The sequence below is a fragment of the Nansenia antarctica genome (assembly GCF_963989245.1).
Source record: "Nansenia antarctica genome assembly, chromosome: 20".
Classification (NCBI taxonomy): domain Eukaryota; kingdom Metazoa; phylum Chordata; class Actinopteri; order Argentiniformes; family Microstomatidae; genus Nansenia; species Nansenia antarctica.
This window is the reverse complement of record NC_137693.1, coordinates 7,953,994-7,976,433: the sequence shown is the minus strand read 5'-3', so window position 1 is coordinate 7,976,433 and position 22,440 is coordinate 7,953,994. Positions and strand designations below refer to the sequence as shown.

Genomic DNA, 22,440 nt, shown 5'->3' with positions numbered 1-22,440 from the left:
GACACATCATTCTTCCTTTCTGTGATGGGGGGGCCGGGGTCGGTCTCTAACAGAAAATTATTTGGGCCGGAGTGACTACCATTATTATTGTGGAGATTTTATTATGATTTTAGATCAGTTTCTGGCATTGTTCAGAGGGCCGGTACAAATGTGTGTGTGGGGGGGGGGGGGTTTGGGGACCCCTGTTATAAAGTAAACAAACAAACTAACTAACTAAAGAAGCACCAGACCGACCTGTTGAGCGAGCGAGGTGGAGGCCTGGTAGGACATGGCAGTCGTGGGCACCACGGAGGGCAGGCCTTTGGAGCCTCCCGGGGCGGCCGTGGTGCTGGTGGCCCCTGTGGAGGTGGTGTAGGTGGAGGTGATCTTGGTGGTGGTGCTCCCGCCGCCGCCCCCGGGGGCCCGGATGTGGTTCCTGGGGATCAGCTCCTCCAGCTCTTTGGCAGGGTCCTGGATCAGAGCGTTGATCAGCTGCACCGCGTGGCGCGTCGACTCTGTGCCTCCTCTGTGGGATGAGAGGGAGGGAGGGAGGGGGAGAGGGAGGGAGGGAGGGGCGAGAGAGAGTGAGAGAGAGAGAGAGAGGGGTAGGAGAGAGGAAAAAAACACAGATGAGTTACAATAAAAAAAATAACACTTATATTTTAAACATCTACCCTTCTAGGTTCTAGAGATCGAAATCTCTCTTAATGGGAGTGGCCAAGAGGCAGCATCAAAGACATCCATGTAAAATCCAACCGTGGAGAGGAGAGGAGTGGAGAGGAGAGTGGAGAGGAGAGGGGAGAGGAGAGTACGGGGTGAAGTGGAGTGGAGAGGAGTGGAGAGTAGAGTGGAGTGGAGAGTAGAGTGGAGAGGAGAGGAGTGGAAAGCAGAGTGGAGAGGAGAATACGGGGTGAAGTGGAGTGGAGTGGAGAGGAGAGGAGTGGAGTGGAGAGGAAAGCAGAGTGGAGAGGAGAGGAGAGTAGGGGGTGAAGTGGAGTGGAGAGCAGAGTAGAGGAGTGGAAAGTAGAGGAGTGGAGAGGAGAGTAGAGGAGAGGAGAGTAGAGGAGAGGAGAGTAGAGTAGAGTAGAGGAGAGTAGAGTGTGGTCAGGTCAGTACCTGATGGTGATCATCCTCTCTCCGTTCTTGTCTTTCTGCTTGTCTACGTCGATGTGGGCGCCGGTGACGTCCTGGATGGCAGTGATGTTGCAGCCTCCGCGGCCCATGATACGAGACACCACAGAGGCGGGGACCGACAGCTTCTTAGACCTGGGCAGCAAACAACAACCGCACAAAGAAGTAGCACGATCAATGGCTGGTGTCACGCGGTTTAAACATGTTTTAACACCGGGGCAAGGGAGAGCCTTGGGCAACCTGGGCAACAAGCCAAAACAAGTGTTTCCATCCATCAGCATTACATTATAACTCAGTCCAAACAGAGACTCGTGAACGGCGGTTCATTGTTACATTCCAAACTGGATTAAAGCGGGCTAAACGGGGACTTGATGTACCGGTCCATTCTCAATCTTAATCATCATATTTTTCAGGCGTGGATATCAGTGGAGGCTAAAATCGGCGGACGGGCTCGCTGTAATGCATGGACCGGAATGAGGAACGGTATCAAAACGCAGGAGCCTGTCCTGATGGATGCTAGGGGTGCGACGCTTCAGTTGGCCCCGCGGTTCGGTATGAACCTCGGTTTTTGGGTATATGTATAAATCATACATTATACCTCACGGTTATACCTACACTGTAATTTCTTGTAATCTGGTTAGATGCTTAACTGCATTTCGTTGTACAGCTGCTTGTACTCCAATGACAATAAAGTTGAATCTAATCTAATCTTATCTAATATTGATCAGTGGGCTATAGGCAGTAACACCAGAATGCCCAGTGTCCTCAGGCGACCTACCTCCTCCTGACCACCTCCTTCCAGCCCTCCTCTCTCTCTCCTGACCTCTCTCCTGACCTACCTCCTGACCACCTCCTCTCTCTCCTGCAGGGTATATACAGGAATCTTGAGGTTAATTTCAATACCTTTCTAAGACTTTTTAAAGACCTTGTCAATATTTTTCCAGACCTCACCGCCACTTCCAGCTGTAACCGTTTACATCAGTGACACCTTTAACTTAACAGTTTTAGTTTGCAATAGACTAGACCACTATCATACAACACAATTTCCGGTTCATCTTTGTTTTTTAATAAAACTAATAAATTCACGAACTTTTACTAACGGTTTTTAGGACTCAAACTCTTTGGACAGAGTCTAATTCAGAAAAATACCTACAAAATGCAAGACCTCATAAAATCGTGATAAGACTTTTTAATACTTATTAAGGGTCTTGATTTTCCCCAAATTGATTTATCAACTTTTAATACTTTTCAAGACACCGCGGATACCCTGTCCTGACCTACCTCCTGACCACCTCCTCTCTCTCCTGACCACCTCCTCTCTCTCCTGACCTACCTCCTGACCACCTCCTCTCTCTTCTGACCTACCTCCTGACCACCTCCTCTCTCTCCTGACCACCTCCTCTCTCTCCTGACCTACCTCCTGACCACCTCCTTCCAGCCCTCCTCTCTCTCTCCTGACCTACCTCCTGACCACCTCCTTCCAGCCCTCCTCTCTCTCTCCTGACCTACCTCCTGACCACCTCCTTCCTGCCCTCCTCTCTCCTGACCTACCTCCTGACCACCTCCTCTCTCTCCTGACCTACCTCCTGACCACCTCCTCTCTCTCCTGACCTACCTCCTGACCACCTCCTCTCTCTCCTGACCTACCTCCTGACCACCTCCTCTCTCTCCTGACCTACCTCCTGACCACCTCCTTCCAGCCCTCCTCTCTCTTCTGGCCCCTCTTGGGGCTGGTGAGGTTCATCTTGCTGTTGGGCGAGGTGATGGGCAGCGACATGGTTTTGAAGGACGAGGGCAGTGAACTGGGCGTCAGGTCGTTGATGGGCTCGTGGATTCTGAGGAGAAGAAGAAGAGACCAACATCAACAGAGTCCAGTAACCCTTTGTTCACAGACAAAGTAGATTAGGCAATCGATAGAGTCGAGGATGTATGGCAGCAGAGAGAACGATAGTGGGTACTTTCAAGAAAATCATCCTGCTTAAAAAGGTAGATTCTGGGATATGTTGACATAGTAAAAGTGAGCGAGGCGACCTTGCCAGAGGCTTTCAAAAACAGAGAAACGAAGACTTTGAAAGATTTCTTTGAAAAACTGACATGTTGCGACAGAGCCCATGTGTCAAAATGTGTTGTGCAGTTGTGTGTCTCTCTGGTAGATTTCAAAAATCTTTGGTTCTCGTTCAGGAATCTCTAGTTTTCTGAGAAATGTACCCAAATAGAACAAGAATCCATCCACTCACTTGTGTTGCGGTTTGGAGATGGACACTGTGACCTTGTCGTCCCGCGAGCCGTGCAGCGAGGTGCACTGCCTCTTCTCCGGGACCGCCTGGTTCTGACTGGGCGTAGACGAGGATGACGAGGATGACGAGGAGGAGGATGAAGAGCAGGGCAGGTCTGGTAGGTAGTTGAAGTCCTGGCTCTTGCCCCCGCTGCTGCTCTCACTGTTGCAGTCCGTGCTGTCCAGGTTGTCCGAGTCGCTGTTTCCACCCGGCGCCCCGCCGCCCCTCGGCTCGCCGTGAATCTTGTTTTTGTCAGCCTTCTGCTGGGCCAGCGCCACCTAGGGGCAGGGAGGAGTAGAGGTAGGACTTCATTACATCCATGTTTGTTACCGATTCCAGTTCATCCTAATGATACAATTCGAATAACGGTGCCCGAATACATTTTAGATTAAAGAGAAGATTAATTTAGATTTTTACTGAAACTGAACAAGGACCAGAAACCATCTTTTTGGTCCAACAAGCCACAGTTTTTTTAGCCAGCCATATTGTCAGTGCAGATTTAAAACACCACTTGTTTGTGGTAGATTAAGACAAGTATCCCGATGCTCCGGCTGACAGAAGTCTACCTGGGGGTCCTGCAGTATGATGGGTTCGTTGGGGGAGGAGTCCTTGGTCTTGTTCTTCTTGTTCTTGCGGTTGGTGCTGGGCGTGGTGACGGCGTTGGAGCGTTTCTTGCCGTAGGCGTTGGTGAAGGTCGTGGAGGTAGCGGGGATGCCGATGGTGGTGGTGGTGGTCGCACTGGGGGGCTCGATGGGCACGTCCACTTCTGCACAGACAGTAGAATAATAATAATAATTAATAAATATATTTTTTTATTTTTTATAGTAATATTGTATATATATGTTGTTGTTTTTATCAATGGGAACATGCTGGTTTGGGTCCGCCTCCGTTATGATTTATGTGAGGATGTCACACTCATTCATCATGTTAGTAGTTCATCACATCACGTCAAAAAAATCTAACAGGAAAGTTGAGGCTATAAAAACATCAAAAGCGATTTAACTTTGACATCAACATTCCTGCAGCTACAAATTCATACAAGGTACATAGTTCATGTGAGACAAAGGTCATAACGAACAGAAATGCAACGGTTAGTTGCTGTGCTAGAATGTCTAGGCGTGTACCCCATTCACACTAGAGCTGAGCTGAAATGTGCTGAAATGTGCTGAAATGTGCTGAAATGTGCTGAACTGTGCTGAACTGTGCTGGTCCATACTGACCCTCTTCCTCTGACGAGTCCTTGTCCTCGTCCTCCAGCTCGGGGAACACCTCCTTGACCTTGGCCTCCTCCTCCTCCTCCTCCAGCTTCCTCTTCTGGTCCTCCTTCTTCTTCTTGCGTTTCTCCTTGCGCTTCTCTCTCTTGACGGCCAGGGCCTGCTTCTTGCTCTCCTCTCTGGACTGTAGACACACACAGAAAATGATTATTACAATCATGTGAAAGATCATGTTTTTGTAGTTTAAGGAGACTCTTCCATATTGTTCTTTATTCAGCCAGACGTGAAGACATTGGGTAAAGTTGGAGTAAAGATGGAGGTACACCTTTATTTATGTAAACCAGCTCCTTCCCTTCTTGTGTTTTTTTTTTTAAGTGTTTTTTTTAAGTTTTTTTTTTCTTTCCTAACACCAGGGGAGCCACCCCTCCTAAATTTCGTTGTTTGGTACCTGTACTGTAGCAATGACAATAAAGACCATTCATTCATTCATTCATTCATTCATTCAGGTAGGGATTGAACTCTGGTCTTTAGCAGGAGATTGCTCATGTGCAAAATACACAATTTCTCCATAAACATCCCCTCATAACTCAGCAAATGAGCAGTCAGGAAGAAGATGCTATTTGATGGTTTAACACTAGAAGAGCCGTGAGGGGTCACACCGGTGACCAATGTGAGTAAAAAATTATGTGTGAGCGAGTAAAAAAACATTCTAAAAAGGGGGTCAAATAAATAGGCGGCTCTACTAGTAGGTAAAATAGGCACGGCTGTTGTTAGTGTTAACGGATGCCAACCTTCTCCAGGTCCAGCTCCTTCAGCAGGATGCTGGCGTTCTTGTTGGCCTCCGCGGCCTGCTGGTCTTTGGCCTTGACGATGGTCTCCATGCACTGGTGACACTTCTTCAGCAGGTCCTGTACGAGATTGGATGTGAATGAGACGCATGACGCAACACTGTTTGATGTAGACCGCAATTTAATTCAGAGCAATCTGTAAGAAACGCAATAGCTCTCTTTTTCATCTGATACACATCATCCATCTATGGTTTAGGAGCAGATACAAGCATATTGAAGTTTTGAATGCACTGATTTAATGAGTGTTGTCTTGTCTGCTTAGTATCTTACCTTGTCTGCAATGGTGGCGATGTATCTCATGCACTCGATGTCGGAGGGGAACTGGTTGACTTCCTTCACCAGATACTGAACCACCTTCACGTGACCCTGGGGGACAGAGAGAGAGAGAGAGAGGTCAGGGGTCAGACTCCCATTGTAATCCATCTTCCATACCACCAAGGTCATTTGCAACATACAGGAAAGGGGATCCAAAAGTGTCCGTTGTGTCTCAAAACTAGAATACCAACAGGTCATCACAATTCCATGCAGCACTTTCAGCTACAAATGTAATGTAATTTACAGGGTTCCACACCTTCTGAAACATCAAATTCAAGCACCTTTCAGGGACTTTCAAACACCTTTCAAGCACCTTTCAAGGACTTTCAAGACTCAATTCCCTCAAATTCAAGGACCCAACACAACATAGTTTGAGACAGAACTAGTTGACAAGCTAAGTAAAACATTTTTGAATATATATATTATTCTTTTTTTAGAGAGAGAGAGAGGGGGGGGGGGGGGGGGAATTCAAGCACTTTCAATGACCCATGTCTATTTTAAAAAACCTTTAACACCTTGATTTCTTTTTCTCAAATTCACAAACTTTCAAGGATTTCAAGGACCCGTGGGAACCCTGAATTAAGATGAATCACTAGTGTTTTACCCGTGTGCTTTAATGTGTAATAGGGGCCAGTGGTCTTACCTTTCTGAAGGCAGCCATGAGCGGGGTGATCTTGCGGTTGTCGGCTGCGTCCACATCTGCCCCGGCCTGCACCAGCAGCTGGACCACATCAAAATGGCCGCCGTTGGCCGCCAGCCACAAGGGCGTGTTCCCTTTCTTGTTACGCACGTCGATGTGAGCTCCTCTGTAGGGGCGGAGAGAGGATCAGATGAGGAAAACAGGTGGTGTCGGATACTCAAATGCCATGGTACCAATCTATCCTTCGCTCTGATCCACTTGCCACTATCCTGTCAATTTCATTGGACTGGACGGCTGGAAGCAACATGGTAACATATCCAACCCAGCGAACCAGAGAGCAGGATGGAGCTTTTACCGCCCCGATCCTCTCAGATCTACAGGCCCCAGTATTTCGAAACGTTTTGTAATTTCAAAATCAATTTCAGAATGAAAAGCTTTTTTTCAATACTGGGCCTAGGAGTGCCTAAAGAAGAATAATGTAGAATTATTAATGTCACTCTCTTATTGTATGTCGACAACCGTCGCCACGGTGATTACCTGATGATGAGGAGTTCACAGAACTTGTAGTGGCCCTTGTCAGCAGCGATGGTGAGGGCGGTGTCCCGGGACGAGGGGACAGGAGGGGCGTTGACGTCAGCGCATTTATCCAGCAGCACGCGGCCCACCTCCGCATAGCCCCCTGACGCTGCCTCCATGAGAGGGGTCAGTCCCGTCTGAGAGAGAGAGAGAGAGAGAGAGAGAGAGATTGAAAGAGAGAGAGAGGTGAATAAAAGATACAACAAGCACTTACTCGCTCATCACAATGTCTAAACACCTAACCTAAGGTTATTCGATATTAACGCTTGCCCAGAGCAAGTAAAACATTTGCCGGGTTTGTTTGTGCGAGCCTGACGCCGCTGCTGGATCCTGGATACGTTTACCGGTGTGCAGGAACAACAGACGGCGCAGGCGCCAGACCAGACTAGATGATCGTGGAGTGAAGATATTATTTAAGTGTACGCGATGCGACGGGTGATCGACAGGCGCGTACGCTTTAATAATATCTTCACTCCACGATCATCTAGTCTGGTCTGGCGCCTGCGCCGTCTGTTGTTCTTCCTGCACACCGGTAAACATATCCAGGATCCAGCAGCGTCGTCGGGCTCGCGCAAACAAACACAGCAATTGTTTTACTTGCTGCGGGCAAGCGGGCAAGCTTTAATGTCAAACCCTGCATGGTCTCTGTCTCCCTCACCTTGGCGCGGTGCTCTACGTTGGCCTTGCGGTCCAGCAGGAGGCTGACCACCTCGGCCCGGCCCTGGAAGCAGGCCAGCGTCAGGGCCGTGTTGCGGTTGGTCTCGATCTGAGCGTTGATGTCTGAGCCCATGTCCAGCAGCAGCTTCACCGCCGGGACGTGGCCGTTCATGGCCGCCAGCATCAGGGGAGAGATGCCCAGCTTACTGCCGGTCCTGGAGGGAGGGAGGGAGGGGGGCAGGGAGAGAGAGAGAGAGCAAAAGACAAACAGAGAGAGAGAGACAGAGAGAGAGAGACAGAAAGAGAGAGAGAGAGAGAGACAGAGACAGAGAGAGAGAGAGAGAGACAGAGACAGAGAGAGAGAGAGAGAGTGAGAGAGAGAGAGCGAAAGACAAACAGAGAGAGAGAGCGAAAGACAAACAGAGAGAGAGAGAGAGAGAGAGAGAGAGACAACCAGAGAGAGAAAGACAAACAGAGAGAGAGAGAGAGAGACAGAGAGAGATATGGGGATTGTGTGAGAGACAAGTCTATATCAATCCTCTCAGATCTACAGGAGCTGCCTCTGGTCTGGGGGGTTTAGTAGACAGGACAGAGGGGATAGCAGTAGGGCTGCAACGATTAGTCGACATAATCGACGACGTCGATCATAAAAACTCGTCGACGTGTCGACTAATCGTATATAAAAAAAAAAACTTTTTTTTTTTTTTTTAAACGGGAGCCATGCAAGAATCAGCTGGGTAAGTTTTAGCTAACGTTGTTAGCCAACTGGCTAACGTTATATTGTTAGGGTCGTAATGTTTATGTTAGCTTTACTGTTACATGTTGGAAAACAACATCTCATGGACAGGGCTGTACATGCTATGAGTGTTTGTGCTATTAATTTATTTGCCCAGTGGCACGCGTGTGACAGACAGAGGCGCTTGTATGTAACGTTACGAAGCAGGGGTTTTCCATGTTGAAGCCAGGAGAACGCGAGATTAAATGAAGTGAGGGGTGGTCGCTATTAAAATACCAGGTAGTCATGGTGGATGATCATGAATGATGCTTGATAAGTGAATGCTATTTCAATTATGTTGAGTCCACCAGCGAGCTGTCTGTAAGATAAACAGCGCCAAGCGTAGCCTACTAACGTGAGCTGTCTGTAGTCTAGCCAGCAATGCTAGCTAGCCAATCAACTAGCTCTGTGAGCAGCTGTAGCTTGGCGTAACGTTAGGTTAGATAGCTAGTTAAGCCGGATTTATGCTTCTGCGTCGCCATTTACGCGCAGCGAAAAGCCACACGACTAATCGAAAAAATAATCGACTACCAAAATAATCGTTAGTTGCAGCCCTAGATAGCAGCAGTAGACCCTGAGGTCCCCCGGCCCCCCCGACCTACCTGGAGTTGATCTCTGCGCCGGCGTTGAGGAGGATCTTGATGATGTTGACGTAGCCCCCTGAGGCGGCCAGGCTGAGGGGGGTGTAGTCTGACACGTTACGGTGCTCCTTATTGGCTCCCCGCAGCAGCAGCAGCTCGACCACCTGAGACGATTGGACCACAGGTCAGCCAATCAGCAACAACACTGACTGCTGAACCCTAAACCAGACCCTACTACCTGAGGTATGGGGCTCAAAACCAACACCTACCCCCTTACACCCCAGGGGAGGCTGGTGGAGGTAGAAATCGGAGGACGGGGCTCATTGTAACGCACGGAACGAAATGAGGAACGGTGTCGAATACGTGTTTGATACTGTTCCTCATTCCGTTTCACGTATTACATTGAGCCCCCGTCCTCCGATTTCTACCTCCACCAGCCTCCCGTGCCACACCCCTACGTCGACCAGAGGGGTACGCTGGTGATTGTCTCAAGTCTCCTTTGAGAAGACGAGGCTGTGAAACCTCGGAAATCTCTGACAGGCGTAAGGTGATGAACCCACCCGGGTGGGAGATAACCAAACCTCTTGTCTCCCCCCGGAGCAGGCGAGGGAGAGGGGCGTGTCTTTGGTTCTCTCCGACTGGGCCTCGATGTCTCCTCCTTTGTCCAGCAGGATCTCCACCACGCCCACGTGGCCCGCTGTGGCAGCCAGGATCAGAGGGGTGAAACCTGGGGAGAGAGAGAGGGGAAAGGGGGGGGGCAGTGAGATCCATCACTCTGGTAATATACACAGATACACACACACTGGTGTTCAATGGCCCTTTTTCACAGGGCCAGTTTCCATAACACATACTAACATAAGACAAGTCTTGGGATTAAATTCACACTAAATTCCCAATTCAATGGATTCTCCATAGAGCATGCTTATTAGCGCAGCACTGGGCTGCGTCTGTGTCATCAGTGTAAACGTCCCTGAGGAGACAAAGCGGGTGTTCAGTACCTTTCTTGTCACGGTGCTCGATGTTGGCGCCGCGAGCGATGAGAACAGACACCAGCTCCTCGTGTCCGCCGGCACACGCCAGTGTCAGCGCCGTGTCGTGGTTACTCTCCGTCTGTGAGGAGGGACCGAACAGGGGGTTACTCCTCGTACGTTGATTAGTATAATCGCGATTAAAAAGAAAAGCCTGGTTCAAGCAACTCTCGATTGGGGATTCAAGCCTCAAAGTGATTCCTCGAATTAGAATCAGCCTTGTGTCATCAATGTTCACACAAGTCCGGTTTGGAAAGTCTTGCTTTGGCTTACATGACACAGACACAGGTAGAGGAGGAGCAGACTTACATGACACAGGTAGAGGGGCAGACTTACATGACACAGGTAGGGGAGGGGCAGACTTACATGCGCGTCGATGTCCACGGAGGGGTAGAGGGCGAGCAAGGAGGGGGGGGGGGACTCTGCATTGAGGGGCCTCTCAGACAGGGGGGTGGGCGAGGTTGTAGTGTTAAACATAGGCACTCTGTTGTTCACTGCTGTAACAGGGAGGAGAGAGAGAGAGAGAGAGGGGGGGGAGAGAGAGGGGGGGGAGAGAGGGAGACAGCTATAAGTACCACAACCATACTCTATCAAAACAATCTGACATGAGTTTACAGTAAAGTTTGTGTATACAGTAAATGCGTCGTAATATGGAACGAAATGTGTTTCAATATAGTCTTAATAAAAACTAGTTGTGAACGCCAAGGGGAACATTGAACACGTCAAAACCATGTTCAGCCTCGAAAGGAAGAAAGTGTGGGATGGAATACTGGTCACTGTCGCCCCCACACACCTGCCATGATGTCGTCCAGCGTGTCTGTGAGCGTCTGTGCGGGCGTGGCCACCATGAGTCCGTCGGACGCCTCCGTGTGGAGGCCGGGGCACAGCCCTGCTGCTGACATCTGCAGCCCCAACATCTGCTGCTGCTGGCTGAGCATCACCGTCTGCAGCTCGGGGCTGCTGGACTCACAGTCGGGGTAGTCGGCCGTGCTGAAGTCCGTGGACTGTTGGGGGGCCAGGGGCTGGAGCGGGGCGAAGCTGGGCTGGAGGGGGGAGGGCGGAGGGGGGCTCTGGAGGTGCTGGGTCTGGGGAGGGGGGGGCGGCGGGGGCTGCTGTTGTTGAGCCTCTCTGTACAGGATGGTCTCCAACTGCGGAAGCTTGGTGTAGTCCACCTCTTCCTCTTCTTCCTCGTCCTCCTCCTCCTCCTCTTCCTCGTCGTCGTCTTCGTCCTCCTCCTCCTCGTCCTCCTCTTCCTCCTCGTCCTCCCCGCCCTCGTCCTCCACGGCGGCCGGGTGGGGCTGACCGTCCTGGCCTCCTTCGGGGTGACCGCCCTCCCCCTCCTCGGTGTCAGATCCCGGCTGTGTGGTGTGTAGGGGCAGGGGGGTGCCGGACGCCTCCACCCCTGCCACCAGGCCCGGCTCTGGGTCGCACCCCGGCTGGCCGCCCTGCCCCGGGTCGTCCTTTAACCCTTTAGCCTCCATGTACTCTTTGGTGAACTGCTGCTGGGTCTTAAGCTGTAGCTGGCGCTCCACCTTCTGAAGGGGAGAGGAGAAGACAACACAAACAATTAATCTCTTTCAATCTGGTAACGACACAAACATGTCTTTCTGCTCTCAGCCCCCTAGTAAGTAAGTAAAACTTTATTTATATAGCACCCTTCCCAGCACAGATGCACAGGGTGCTTTACATATAAGTAAACCCTCTAACCCATAGGACCGCACATTTTTGTTCCAGCCCAAGACTAGCACCCCCGATCCCACATTGATGATGAGTCAATGACGGGACGGGACCTAAGCCTGGGGACAAATGTGTGGTCCTCCAACAACCCCCCCCCCCCCCCTCCCCCTCTACCAGTCTAACCTCTCATCTACCAACCTGCAGCTCCTTCAGGATCTTCTTCTTCTTCTGCACCTGCTCCTCGCGGCTCTTCTTCAGCTCCTCGATCTTGTCTTTGGTGAGCGGCTCCCCCTGGATGAGCTCCAGGGACTGCAGCTGGGCCTTCTCTATGGCGCTGATCCTCTGGCCCAGCTCGTTCAGCTTGCCCTCCGTCTCCTCCACGATGCACTCCAGGGGCTGGTAGGGGTGGAAGGGGGGCAGGAGGTCTGGGTCCTGACACCCCCCGCCGCCCGGGGCGTTGGACGCGGCGCTGCCCTGGAGCTGGCTCATTCTCTGCTTGGAGCCGCCTAGGCGGGACAGGGGGCGGGACAGAACTAGTTAGACCAATCAGATGTGAGCCAGTTAGGGAAAACAGGGGAAACACAAACCTAAGTGACATACTATGTTCAATCAGATAAGTTGCAAAGCAGAGATGGGTTGAATTCTATTTCAACTGAATTTAAATTATTTTCCATAAAAAAATGTATTGCACTTTTCAATTCTTCATTGTATCTCCTGAAATAAATTAATTGAAATGGAGTCGACCCCCAACCCTGAAGTGAAGGTTTGTCAAATTCCTACCCTAGGTAAACACACACACACGCACGCACACACGCACGCAAGCACACACGCGTACAGTGACTACACGTCATATATCTATGTGTTTTTTTATTTTTACTACTCGATCTTTTCAGTTTCTAAAGCGTCTTTGAGTGTCTAGAAAAGCGCTATACAAGTCTAATGTATTATTATTATTATGTGACTGACCTTTACTGGAGACGGGAGGGGGGGTGCAGATGTTGGAGGGGGCTCTGTCTGGCTCCTGGGGGGGCACCACCATGGCCAGGGCCTGGAATGGAACTCGAGGAGCCTGGGGGGGGGGGGCAGGGCAAAGGTCAACAGGAATACATGAAACAATGATTGTTAGGCAACGATTACAGACAAAGTATTTCATAATTCTGTCCTGAAGTAAATCAGATTCCTTTGGATGTGAAATATTGACAGTGTCTAAGGGTATTTTCCACATGTAGTCTTCTTTAAAATAACCACTCGATCCTTTTTAAGTGAACCAAAAAAGTAAAATAACTCTAGTTCTACTTTAAGGGCTCGGAGTTCATTTGGGGCCTTCACATATGCATGAAAATGTTGGCGAACCGACATCTGAGATCACAAAATCGTCTGAAAGGGTCCAAGTGTAAACATTGTGTTTGATAACTCACCTACCGGTAAATCAAATGCCTTCTAATGACTAAATAATACAATTATGATTATATAATGATTGGAGCACTTTGAGCTGCAACGTTTGCAGGAAAAGCGCTATATAAAAATAAAAGTTATTATTATGTATTATTCTGATGTGAAACGCTGAAGAGCCACGGACAGAATCTCCGTGAGTAGGAGGAGCCAACAGGTGTCCCTTACCTGGGAGTTGTCGTGTGAGGGGGGCGTGAGCTGGGCCAAGTCTGGCATGGGGACAGAGAGGATGTTGTTGGGGTAGTCGAGGAGGTAGGACACCACGATGGTGTGGCCCCCCTTAGCAGCTTCTATCAGCATGGTTGAACCGTCCTGGGGGGGGGAAGAGAACAGGAACACACGTTAGTCTTCAGGTTCTGGGGAGAAGGTCTCACTGGACAAAAACGCTTTGTGACGTGTGTGACGCACTTAAATTACGTACAATTATAATGTTTAATTTAGTTACGTTAAAATATGATTCCTGGGCATTTAAGTATTGAGTGTGACCATGAGTGTGTGTGCGGGGTGTTAGGATAGCTCAGGTGTGTGTGTGTGTGTGTACCTTGAGTCTGTGTGTGGGGTGTCAGGGCTGTACAGGTGTGTGTGTGTGTGTGTGTGTGTGTGTGTACCTTGAGTCTGTGTGTGGGGTGTCAGGGCTGTACAGGTGTGTGTGTGTGTGTGCACCTTGAGTCTGTGTGTGGGGTGTCAGGGCTGTACAGGTGTGTGTGTGTGTGTGTGTGTACCTTGAGTCTGTGTGTGGGGTCGGCCCCGTGGGCCAGCAGCAGCTCCACTATGGCCAGGTGGCCCCCGGCGCAGGCCAGAGACACCACCGTGTGGTCGTTGTTCGCCGTGGCGCGGTTCACGTTAGCACCTGGAGGGACAGGGACACACAGAGGCCTTCGTTTAACCAGGTTCATTATTGGGCTACCATTCATTTTACAACAGAGACTAGTGGTGTGTGTGTGTGTGTGTGTGTGTGTGTGTGTGTGTGTGTGTAATGTTACAGGGAAGGGCAGCTGCGGCCTCACCTTTGCTGATGAGGAACTGTACAGTACACAGATGTCCTGCTCTGGCTGCCTTCATCAGAGGGGTCCTGCCGCCCTCCGACTCATGTTCCTGAGAGGAGCAGACGACACACACAAACACCAGTCAGGAAGAGAGCAGAGCAGACGACACACACAGGGACGCTCTTCATTGAAGAGAGCCTCCATTTTGTCTTTATCTGTGTCCAGGAGACCAGCCCATGGGACTACAGACATCCCTAGAAGGATCCGTGCCCCCCCACCCAAAAAAGGCAGACTGAATTCAGTAGCACAGCTGATGAGGCTAGGGAGGGGGGGTCAGAGACTAGAGGTCAAAGGTTAAGAGGGTCACATAGAGGCTAGAGGTCAAAGGTTAAGAGGGTCACATAGAGGGTAGAGGTCAAAGGTGAAGAGGGGGGTCTCACCAGGTCGGCGCCTGTCTGCAGCAGCACATCGCCCACGTCCGTGTGTCCGTTCTCACACGCGTACGTCAGGGCCGTGTCCCCCGTCGCCGTGGTTGCGTGGACGTTGGCTCCTGGGGGAGAGAGAGGTGATGTGAGCCGGGTGATGAGATGCAGGTCAGGGTGGGGGAGACAGAAGCAGATTGATTCAAAGACATTCATTCATTCTTTTGGTATTATTATTATTTCATGTTATTTTATTATTTCTACAGTTTACGTTTAATTCTCTATCAGTACTACAGTACAGTAGAAAAACTGGTGCCCGTACCAACTCAAGCTCCCCTAACTCCTAGAGGGAGTGTGTCTAGGGGGGTTAAGAAAGTTAGGAGTGTGTATAGGGGGGTTAGGAGGGTTAGGAGTGTCTAGGAGGGGGTAGAAGCTAGAGGTTGTTCCTGTGCTGAGAGCGACAATGAGCAACAGCCGACGGAGTCTCAGTCACCTGCGGCCAGCAGGTATTTCACCAGCTCCAGGTGTCCCTCCTGTGCAGCCTCCATCAGCGGCGTGGAGCAGCCCAGCTCTATGTCGGCCCCCGCCTTGATGAGGAAGTCGGCCACCTCCAGGAAGCCCCCGCAGCAGGCCAGCGTCAGGGCCGTCTCCTGGGTCTCCTCCGTCTGGGCGTTGATGTTGGCACCTGGGGGGGGAACGGCAGGGGGGGGCTGGTCAGACTACTGGGAACTATACATTGGCCATTTCCACACACACAGACAGACACAGACACACAGAGACACTCTCACACACACTCTCTCACACACACACTCTCACACACACACACACACACACTCACACACACACTCTCACACACACTCTCTCTCTCTCTCTCTATCTTAACATTGGCCATTTCCATACAGACACAGAGACACAGACAGAGACACAGGGACACAGACCAGGGTTTCCGTTAGAAAAAATTGCCGCCGGAAATCGTGTCCGGGAAGATTTCGATTTATCGGACAGACGTGATATATTCCGGTCATTAGGGCTGGGTTCAAAAAATCGATTTCCCGATTCTGAATCGATCTTCATTAAATGAGCGATTTATCGATTCATAAGTCCCGAGATCGATCTTTCATGTTTTTTTTTGTTTTTTTTTTGTTTTTTTTGTATATATAAATCCCTCAAAAAACGTTCGGAAACGCTTTTTTTGTTGATTATTACAGGTAGGCTATGTTTGTAGCCCCTTTATTTACATCGGCTGCAGTAAAGCACGTTAAAAAGCACTTTTTGTAGTTGCAAAATGTTGGTCAATGATGTTCATATGTTCCAATAAAATGTGTTCCAATAAAAAGTACATTCATGTAACTGCTTTGGAGTCAATTCATTGATATGTTTAACAATGCTACATGTTATAGGGTTCCTTGAACCATTTATAGCATTAATTCTGAGAATCTCTTTCATATTCAAGCAAAAAATGTATATTTTAACTAGATCGAATCGGAATCGAATCGAATCGAATCGAATCGTGAATCGAATCGAATCGTGAGCTCACTGAGCTGGTGAATCGGAATCGAATCGTTTTGGGAAATCAGTGGCGATACCCAGCCCTACCGGTCATCATATTAAAATATAATATAGCTGTTTGTCGCGGTGATTACTGTTGTGTAGCGGCCTATATATGCCATTTAATGTCTATTTCTCATCCGAAACGATTAGATGCGAGCTATATACAATATATAATAATATAACATGATTCGCATGCGCGCTATGCCATTATGTCCAGCGCTGAACGGGCGCCTCACTGGGAACTGAACAGACAGCATCGATCAATGAACGGACTCCACATTACGTTAACTGAAGTTTGTTAAATTGTTTGGGATTAATGTGAGTTTTCTATTTTCTCTTTCCAGTTTTACCCTTTTTTTATCAATAAAACAACGTCATTTCTATAACCAGGTCTCGCTGGTTGGGAAGGCATTTAGTTTAACTGCCTGTCAAATCATACTTACTCGGACTCGGGAGTACAACTCCTCCTCCGCCTTCACTGTGAGTAAACTGACTCTGAGAATGTCGTCACGTCACATTTTACCGTAATACCCTATATGTTGGTTGAAGTGCAACATCTCAGCTTTCAGGGACAGTTGGAATTTTTTCGATAGCACAAACCGTTTAGAAATTACGGTAATTACAATGTTGTGTGCGGTGCCGGCGGAGGTACATTTCGGCGCAGAAGGGTTTTAGGGAATTCTTTTCACCGGACATTGTGACCGAAGAGTTTTACATTTGTCGGATTTCAACAAATTTTACCGGACAAAGACCGGTAATTACCGGTTAACGGAAACCCTGACACAGACACAGACACAGACAGAGACACACACACAGGGACAGACACAGACAGGGACACAGACAGAGACACAGACACAGACAGACACAGACAGACACACAGACACACAGACACACAGACAGGGACAGACAGGGACAGACAGGGACAGACAGGGACATGCACACGCACACTCACTAAGTTAAGAAAAGTTTCAATGTCGTGGTCCCCCACCTTGTGCCAGCAGCAGCGCCACCATCTCCTCGTGGCCCTCGCGTGCCGCCTCCATGAGCGGCGTGTACCCCTCGTCGTTGACCTCCTCCAGGTTGGCGCCCCGCTCGATCAGCAGAGCCGCCAGCTCCACGTGCCCGCCGCACGCCGCCAAGGTCAGCGGCGACTCGAACGAGTCGGCCGGCATGTTGACCTGCGCCCCGCTGTCCAACAGCAGCCGTGCCACCTCCACGTGTCCATCCTGGAGAGGGAGGGGTGAGTCACTGGCCAACTGGTGCTGGGTCACCTTGCTTGTGTGTGTGTGTGTGTTTTATTTGGGAGAGCGCCTGTGTTGAGCAATCAAGAGTGAGTGAGTGTCTATAAGTGAGTTTCTGTGTGTGTGTGTGTGTGAGTGTGTGTGTGTGTGAGAGGGCCTGTGTTGAGCAAGCAAGAGTGAGTGTCTATAAGTGAGTTTCTCTGTGTGTGTGTGTGTGTGTTTCTCTCTCTCGTCTCACCATACAAGCCTCCATTAGGGCTGTGTGCATCTCGTCTGTCTTGTGCTCCTGGTCGGCCCCAGCTTCTAGCAGGAAGCGCACCATGTCCAGATGCCCTGAGTGGATGAAAGGAACAATGATAAGCATGCCAGCCATAAACAAAGCTCAGTACTGTCTGCTGGGGTGGCTGCTCCTGGCCACCGACTCTGAGGCACACTAGGGTTCTCCCCAAACAATGCAAGAATGGCGCTGAGCACGCTATGTACTTGATGGCCCCACTATGTAAACATTTGAAAGAAAATTAAACTGTATTATAGATTAGGGATGCACCGAAATGAAAATGCTTGGCCGAAGCCGAAATGAAGGAAACACTTGGCCGAATACCGAGTACGTGCCGGCAGTTTTTCATTCATTTTGCCAATTTTTGCACCATTGGATAAATTAAATAAATTGAGCTTTTTATTCATGCTTGTATGCTTATTCATGTAAAAATCCAAAATGCTAATTATCAAAATTATTCAGAGAACAGATGCCGAACTGCCGACATATTCGCTGTAATTATATGACTTGGCAGTAGGCAGTAATCACTCAATGCTCGTCTCATCCACAGAACAGCATGGGTTGCTTGCACTGTTTGATCGCGTCATAAAGAAAACATCTTGTAATTCAGTAAACATTCAGTCTTTTCACACATGCGGCCGAAAACCAAATGTGCTTTTTTTGGCCAAATAATTTCGGTGGCCAAACTTTCGGTGCATCCCTATTATATATTATTATAATATATTAGTAACGATAGATTTACTATCTTTGATCACCAACAACATTGTTGTTAAAAACTAAAGAGAAAGCCTTGTGATGTTCTTCCGTGAATTCAGTGTTTTAGCAGGGGTTTTTTGGGCACATTTTGGCAAGAATAAACACAAGTGTAAACGGGTTTGGATAATGCAATCCAGCGCCACGCTGTCCGAGACCCCTGTTCCCAGGTCAGCACGGACGTACCTTTGTAGCAGGCCAGCGTAAGTGCACTTTCCTTGAATTCGTTGGAGTGCGTGTTGATTCCCGCCCCGTACTCCAGGAGCACGCGGGCCACGTCTACGTGTCCGGCGCTCGCCGCCTCCATCAGAGGCGTGTGGCCGTTCTCGTTGTGGTCCTCGATGTTGGCGCCCTCCTTCAGCAGCACCTTCACCACGTCTAGGAAGCCGCCCGCACACGCGTACGTTAGCGCTGTGTTACCTGGGAGGGAGCGGAGAAACACACACAGTATCCAGTCAAAGGTTTGGAACGTTAGATACAGTACCAGTCAAAGGTTTGGAACGTTAGAGTGAGAAAACACATTCAACTGAATGGGAAAGTGTGTCCAAACTTTGGACTGGTAGTGTACATCCACAGCCACTTCACTATTGAGCAGTAAAATGTTATTATTATTAGTAGTAGTAGTATTTTATTTAAAACATCAATAGCATGTGACCTGTAGAAAACGGTGTTACCTGTAGAGGACTGTGCATTGACGTCAGCTCCGTGCACCAGAAGTAGTTTAACGATGTCTACGTAGCCGCCGCTTGCTGCTGCCATGAGGGGTGTGATGTCGCCTTTGATGCCCCGGTCCTCCACATTGGCGTGCATGGCCAACAAGACCTGCAGAGAGCAGAGAGCAGACCTGTCTGTCAGCTACTAGAAAATATTAGTGCCATACACATACAGAAGGTTGTAGGCAGTGGTTGTGTTGTGAGGAGGTTGTGATGGGATATCAAGATATGTGTGTGTGTGTGTGTGTGTGTGTGTGTGTGTGTGTGTTCTATCTGTTTCAATGGGCAGAGATAAATATAGGAAACCTGTGAGTGTATGAGTGTGTGTGTGTGTGTGTGTGTGTGCGTTCTACCTGTGCGAGCTCATAGTATCCTGCCGAACAGGCGAGACAGAGCAGACTCTCTCCTTCCTCTGTGTGTTCGTTGACGCTGCGTCCCTCGTCCAGCAGCTTCCTCACCGCGTTCACGTCTCCGTCCGAGCACGCCTCCGCCAAACTACGGCTGAAAATAACCAGACTGCTACAGTTACTGCGACTGTGCAGGCGGAAGAAACCAACAGCAGCTTCTTTAATGTTGACGTAACGTTACACACTTTGCAGTGGGGAGAGCTTTACATTTTTGAGTTTACTAAATTCAAGATAAACCTTTGGACATGTAAACTAGATTTGACGCATCAGGCAAGCACCACCGTAAACTTGTGAGTTAGACATTGTTAGTTTGATCGAATTTGAGATTTGAGAGCATCACAGTACAGTACAGAAGACGATTGTGTACAGTACACATCATGTGAGCCTAGCTATCCTTACCACAACTACTGTGATTTAAAGCCATTACAACTCTAAAGGTCAGCTATCGGGACAGTTAGCAAAGTCTTACGGGCTTGTGAGAAGTTGTCGAGAAAAGGGGGGTAAAGCTACTTGAGGAAAACACAAAATGTCCGCAGGAAAGGTTGTTCCCTGTCAAGAAACAACCCCCTGCCCCTACCCTCTTTACATTCGTGTAGATCTGAAAGGATTGGATAACAAGCAGATGGTGAAAAACCAACGACCCAATATGAGGGCAAGATGTAGAGCTATTAGCATGCTTCTTATACTGCTCAGATCCTTTCTTATGGTCGGCAGACATGGGGCTGTTTCTCCACCGGGACTTTAGAATCTAGAGAGTATGGACCCTTTCCACTTTTTATAAATGCTCTGTTGACAATTGTATGCTCTTGCAAAACCCAATAAAAAAGTTCCCTTTTTTTTTTTTTGCATGAGTCTGCTCAAGTGAGGTGTGCTGTACCTGTGGCGTTTGCGCGGGGGGGGGGGGGGGGGGGGTGGTGGTGGTGGAGGGGGAACAGGGGTACAGAAGAGATACATACTTGTCGGCCTGGCTGGCGTTGAGTGTGTTTTCTGCCCTCATTCGCGTGAGAGCGGCGGCGGCCTCGTCCAGGGCACAGCTCACGGACGACGTCAGTCTGCGGAGCACCTCGGGGTCTGCGAAGGCTTTACCATCGGCAGTGGACAGTTTACCAATACCTTCAGGAGCCACAGCGTCCAGGGCAAGGACCACAGCAACCAGCATTCACAGCATCCAGGGTAAGGACCACACACACAAACCGGCATTCACAGCACAGGCGCGGGAGAATCACACAGCCATGGTGCGGTTAGTGCCAGGTCACACACACACAGACACACACAGACAGACACAGACAGACACAGACACACGTTAGATTTTGTCAAACACCATGCAACGTGTTATATCTTTCTAGTGCCACAGTGCAAAGAGAACAACCACATGTTGCACACAGTGTTGAGGGAATCTAATAAGAGAAGGACAGATGAACTCCGTCACATGATTAAGTGTTAGGGGTGCAACGGTTCAGTTGGCCCACGGTTCGGTATGAACCTCGGTTTTTGGGTCACGGTTTCGGTACGTGTTTTGTGCGTAAGGAGAAAATGCTACTATTTATTTACAAACTGTTACTTTACTTCATTTTGGAACTAATTTTACTTATGGAACTTTAACATTCTGACATTCCAGAATATGACTGGTATATTGTATAATATAAAAAAGATAAATATATATAAACCAAAAACAACCCTTGAAACAAAACCCAACCCTTTTTATTGCGCATATACGACACACGTGAAGCAATGCTTGCAGTAACGTCTCTGTTCAGTTTTCGTTCCCTCATCATTGTATTCAATGCCAAAACCGAAAAGCAATCCGAGGCTTCCTCAAACTGTTGCCATGTTCTCAACTCGCCATGAACAAACATTTGAACAAGAAGCAACTGCGTTCCAGACAAACTCGACTTCCGACTTTCAATGGAACGCAGCATAAACCGAAAAACTGACATTCCCTAGTGCGTATTGAACAGTGGATGGAGACCCGTAGAGCTCAATCAGGGTATATACAGGAATCTTGAGGTTAATTTCAATACCTTTCTAAGACTTTTTAAAGACCTTGTCAATATTTTTCCAGACCTCACCGCCACTTCGAGCTGTAACCGTTTACATCAGTGACACCTTTAACTTAACAGTTTTAGTTTGCAATAGACTAGACCACCATCATACAACAGAATTTCAGGTTCATCTTTGTTTTTTAATAAAACTAATAAATTCACGAACTTTTACTAAAAGTGTTTAGACTCAAACTCTTTGGACAGAGTCTAATTCTGAAAAATACCTACAAAAGACTTTTTAATACTTATTAAGGGTCTTGATTTTCCCAAAATTGATTCATCAACTTTTAATACTTTTCAAGACACCGCGGATACCCTGTCAATATAAAACCGAGAACCGTTGCACCCCTACTAAGTGTGCATTTGTAGTACACCAGGGGAGGCTGGTGGAGGTAGAAATCAGAGGAGGGGCCCGTATGCATGGGATGGAATGAGGAACGGTATCAAACACGTGTGTAGAACGCTAGTGTTGATATTGGAATGCAGCCGCTGAATCAATGTCATCATCGTGATACTGAGAGAGAGGCTGGTGATCAGCCAATGAGCTGGCAGATGAAGAATCAGAATCATAGGCATCAGCCTATCCCAAATTTCGCTGTGCAGCCACTCCTATAAATAGATGCACAAAGCAAACACGCAAAGACACACACGGTGTGAAATAGACAGACAAGCGTATACTGTACGCACACACACACACACACACACACACACACACACACACACACACACACATAGACACACACACACAGTGTACTAAAGGGCAATGCTGAGTCATGAGGGAGGCTGTTGCTGCTGTATGGAAATCCATTGTTCATGTTAATCTCCCTCATGGTGCCCCAGCAAGCTACCTCCCTCCTACTCTACTGGGTTAGCCTGTATCAGATGGCTAGCTAGCTACC

The 22,440-nt window shown here is 48.9% G+C and overlaps 1 protein-coding gene across 1 annotated transcript in view; it reads right to left on the bottom strand.

The window, feature by feature from the left end:
- The window catches only part of ankhd1 (ankyrin repeat and KH domain containing 1), a gene marked incomplete at its 5' end in the record, with an annotated part of 39,380 nt that overhangs the window by 5,935 nt on the left and 11,005 nt on the right, over window positions 1–22,440 (bottom strand). The window contains 29 exons of the mRNA XM_080549406.1: window positions 235–505; window positions 1,096–1,245; window positions 2,790–2,945; window positions 3,348–3,664; window positions 3,953–4,152; window positions 4,607–4,784; window positions 5,392–5,508; window positions 5,719–5,814; window positions 6,407–6,569; window positions 6,941–7,116; window positions 7,638–7,851; window positions 9,014–9,156; window positions 9,574–9,719; window positions 9,991–10,102; window positions 10,387–10,517; window positions 10,814–11,555; window positions 11,896–12,203; window positions 12,664–12,766; window positions 13,318–13,461; window positions 13,872–13,999; window positions 14,157–14,244; window positions 14,576–14,685; window positions 15,051–15,242; window positions 17,097–17,334; window positions 17,588–17,682; window positions 18,566–18,799; window positions 19,054–19,201; window positions 19,446–19,593; window positions 20,456–20,612. Coding sequence (XP_080405532.1) covers window positions 235–505; window positions 1,096–1,245; window positions 2,790–2,945; window positions 3,348–3,664; window positions 3,953–4,152; window positions 4,607–4,784; window positions 5,392–5,508; window positions 5,719–5,814; window positions 6,407–6,569; window positions 6,941–7,116; window positions 7,638–7,851; window positions 9,014–9,156; window positions 9,574–9,719; window positions 9,991–10,102; window positions 10,387–10,517; window positions 10,814–11,555; window positions 11,896–12,203; window positions 12,664–12,766; window positions 13,318–13,461; window positions 13,872–13,999; window positions 14,157–14,244; window positions 14,576–14,685; window positions 15,051–15,242; window positions 17,097–17,334; window positions 17,588–17,682; window positions 18,566–18,799; window positions 19,054–19,201; window positions 19,446–19,593; window positions 20,456–20,612 — 5,405 coding nt within the window. The remainder of the gene's footprint in view (window positions 1–234; window positions 506–1,095; window positions 1,246–2,789; window positions 2,946–3,347; window positions 3,665–3,952; window positions 4,153–4,606; window positions 4,785–5,391; window positions 5,509–5,718; window positions 5,815–6,406; window positions 6,570–6,940; window positions 7,117–7,637; window positions 7,852–9,013; window positions 9,157–9,573; window positions 9,720–9,990; window positions 10,103–10,386; window positions 10,518–10,813; window positions 11,556–11,895; window positions 12,204–12,663; window positions 12,767–13,317; window positions 13,462–13,871; window positions 14,000–14,156; window positions 14,245–14,575; window positions 14,686–15,050; window positions 15,243–17,096; window positions 17,335–17,587; window positions 17,683–18,565; window positions 18,800–19,053; window positions 19,202–19,445; window positions 19,594–20,455; window positions 20,613–22,440) is intronic.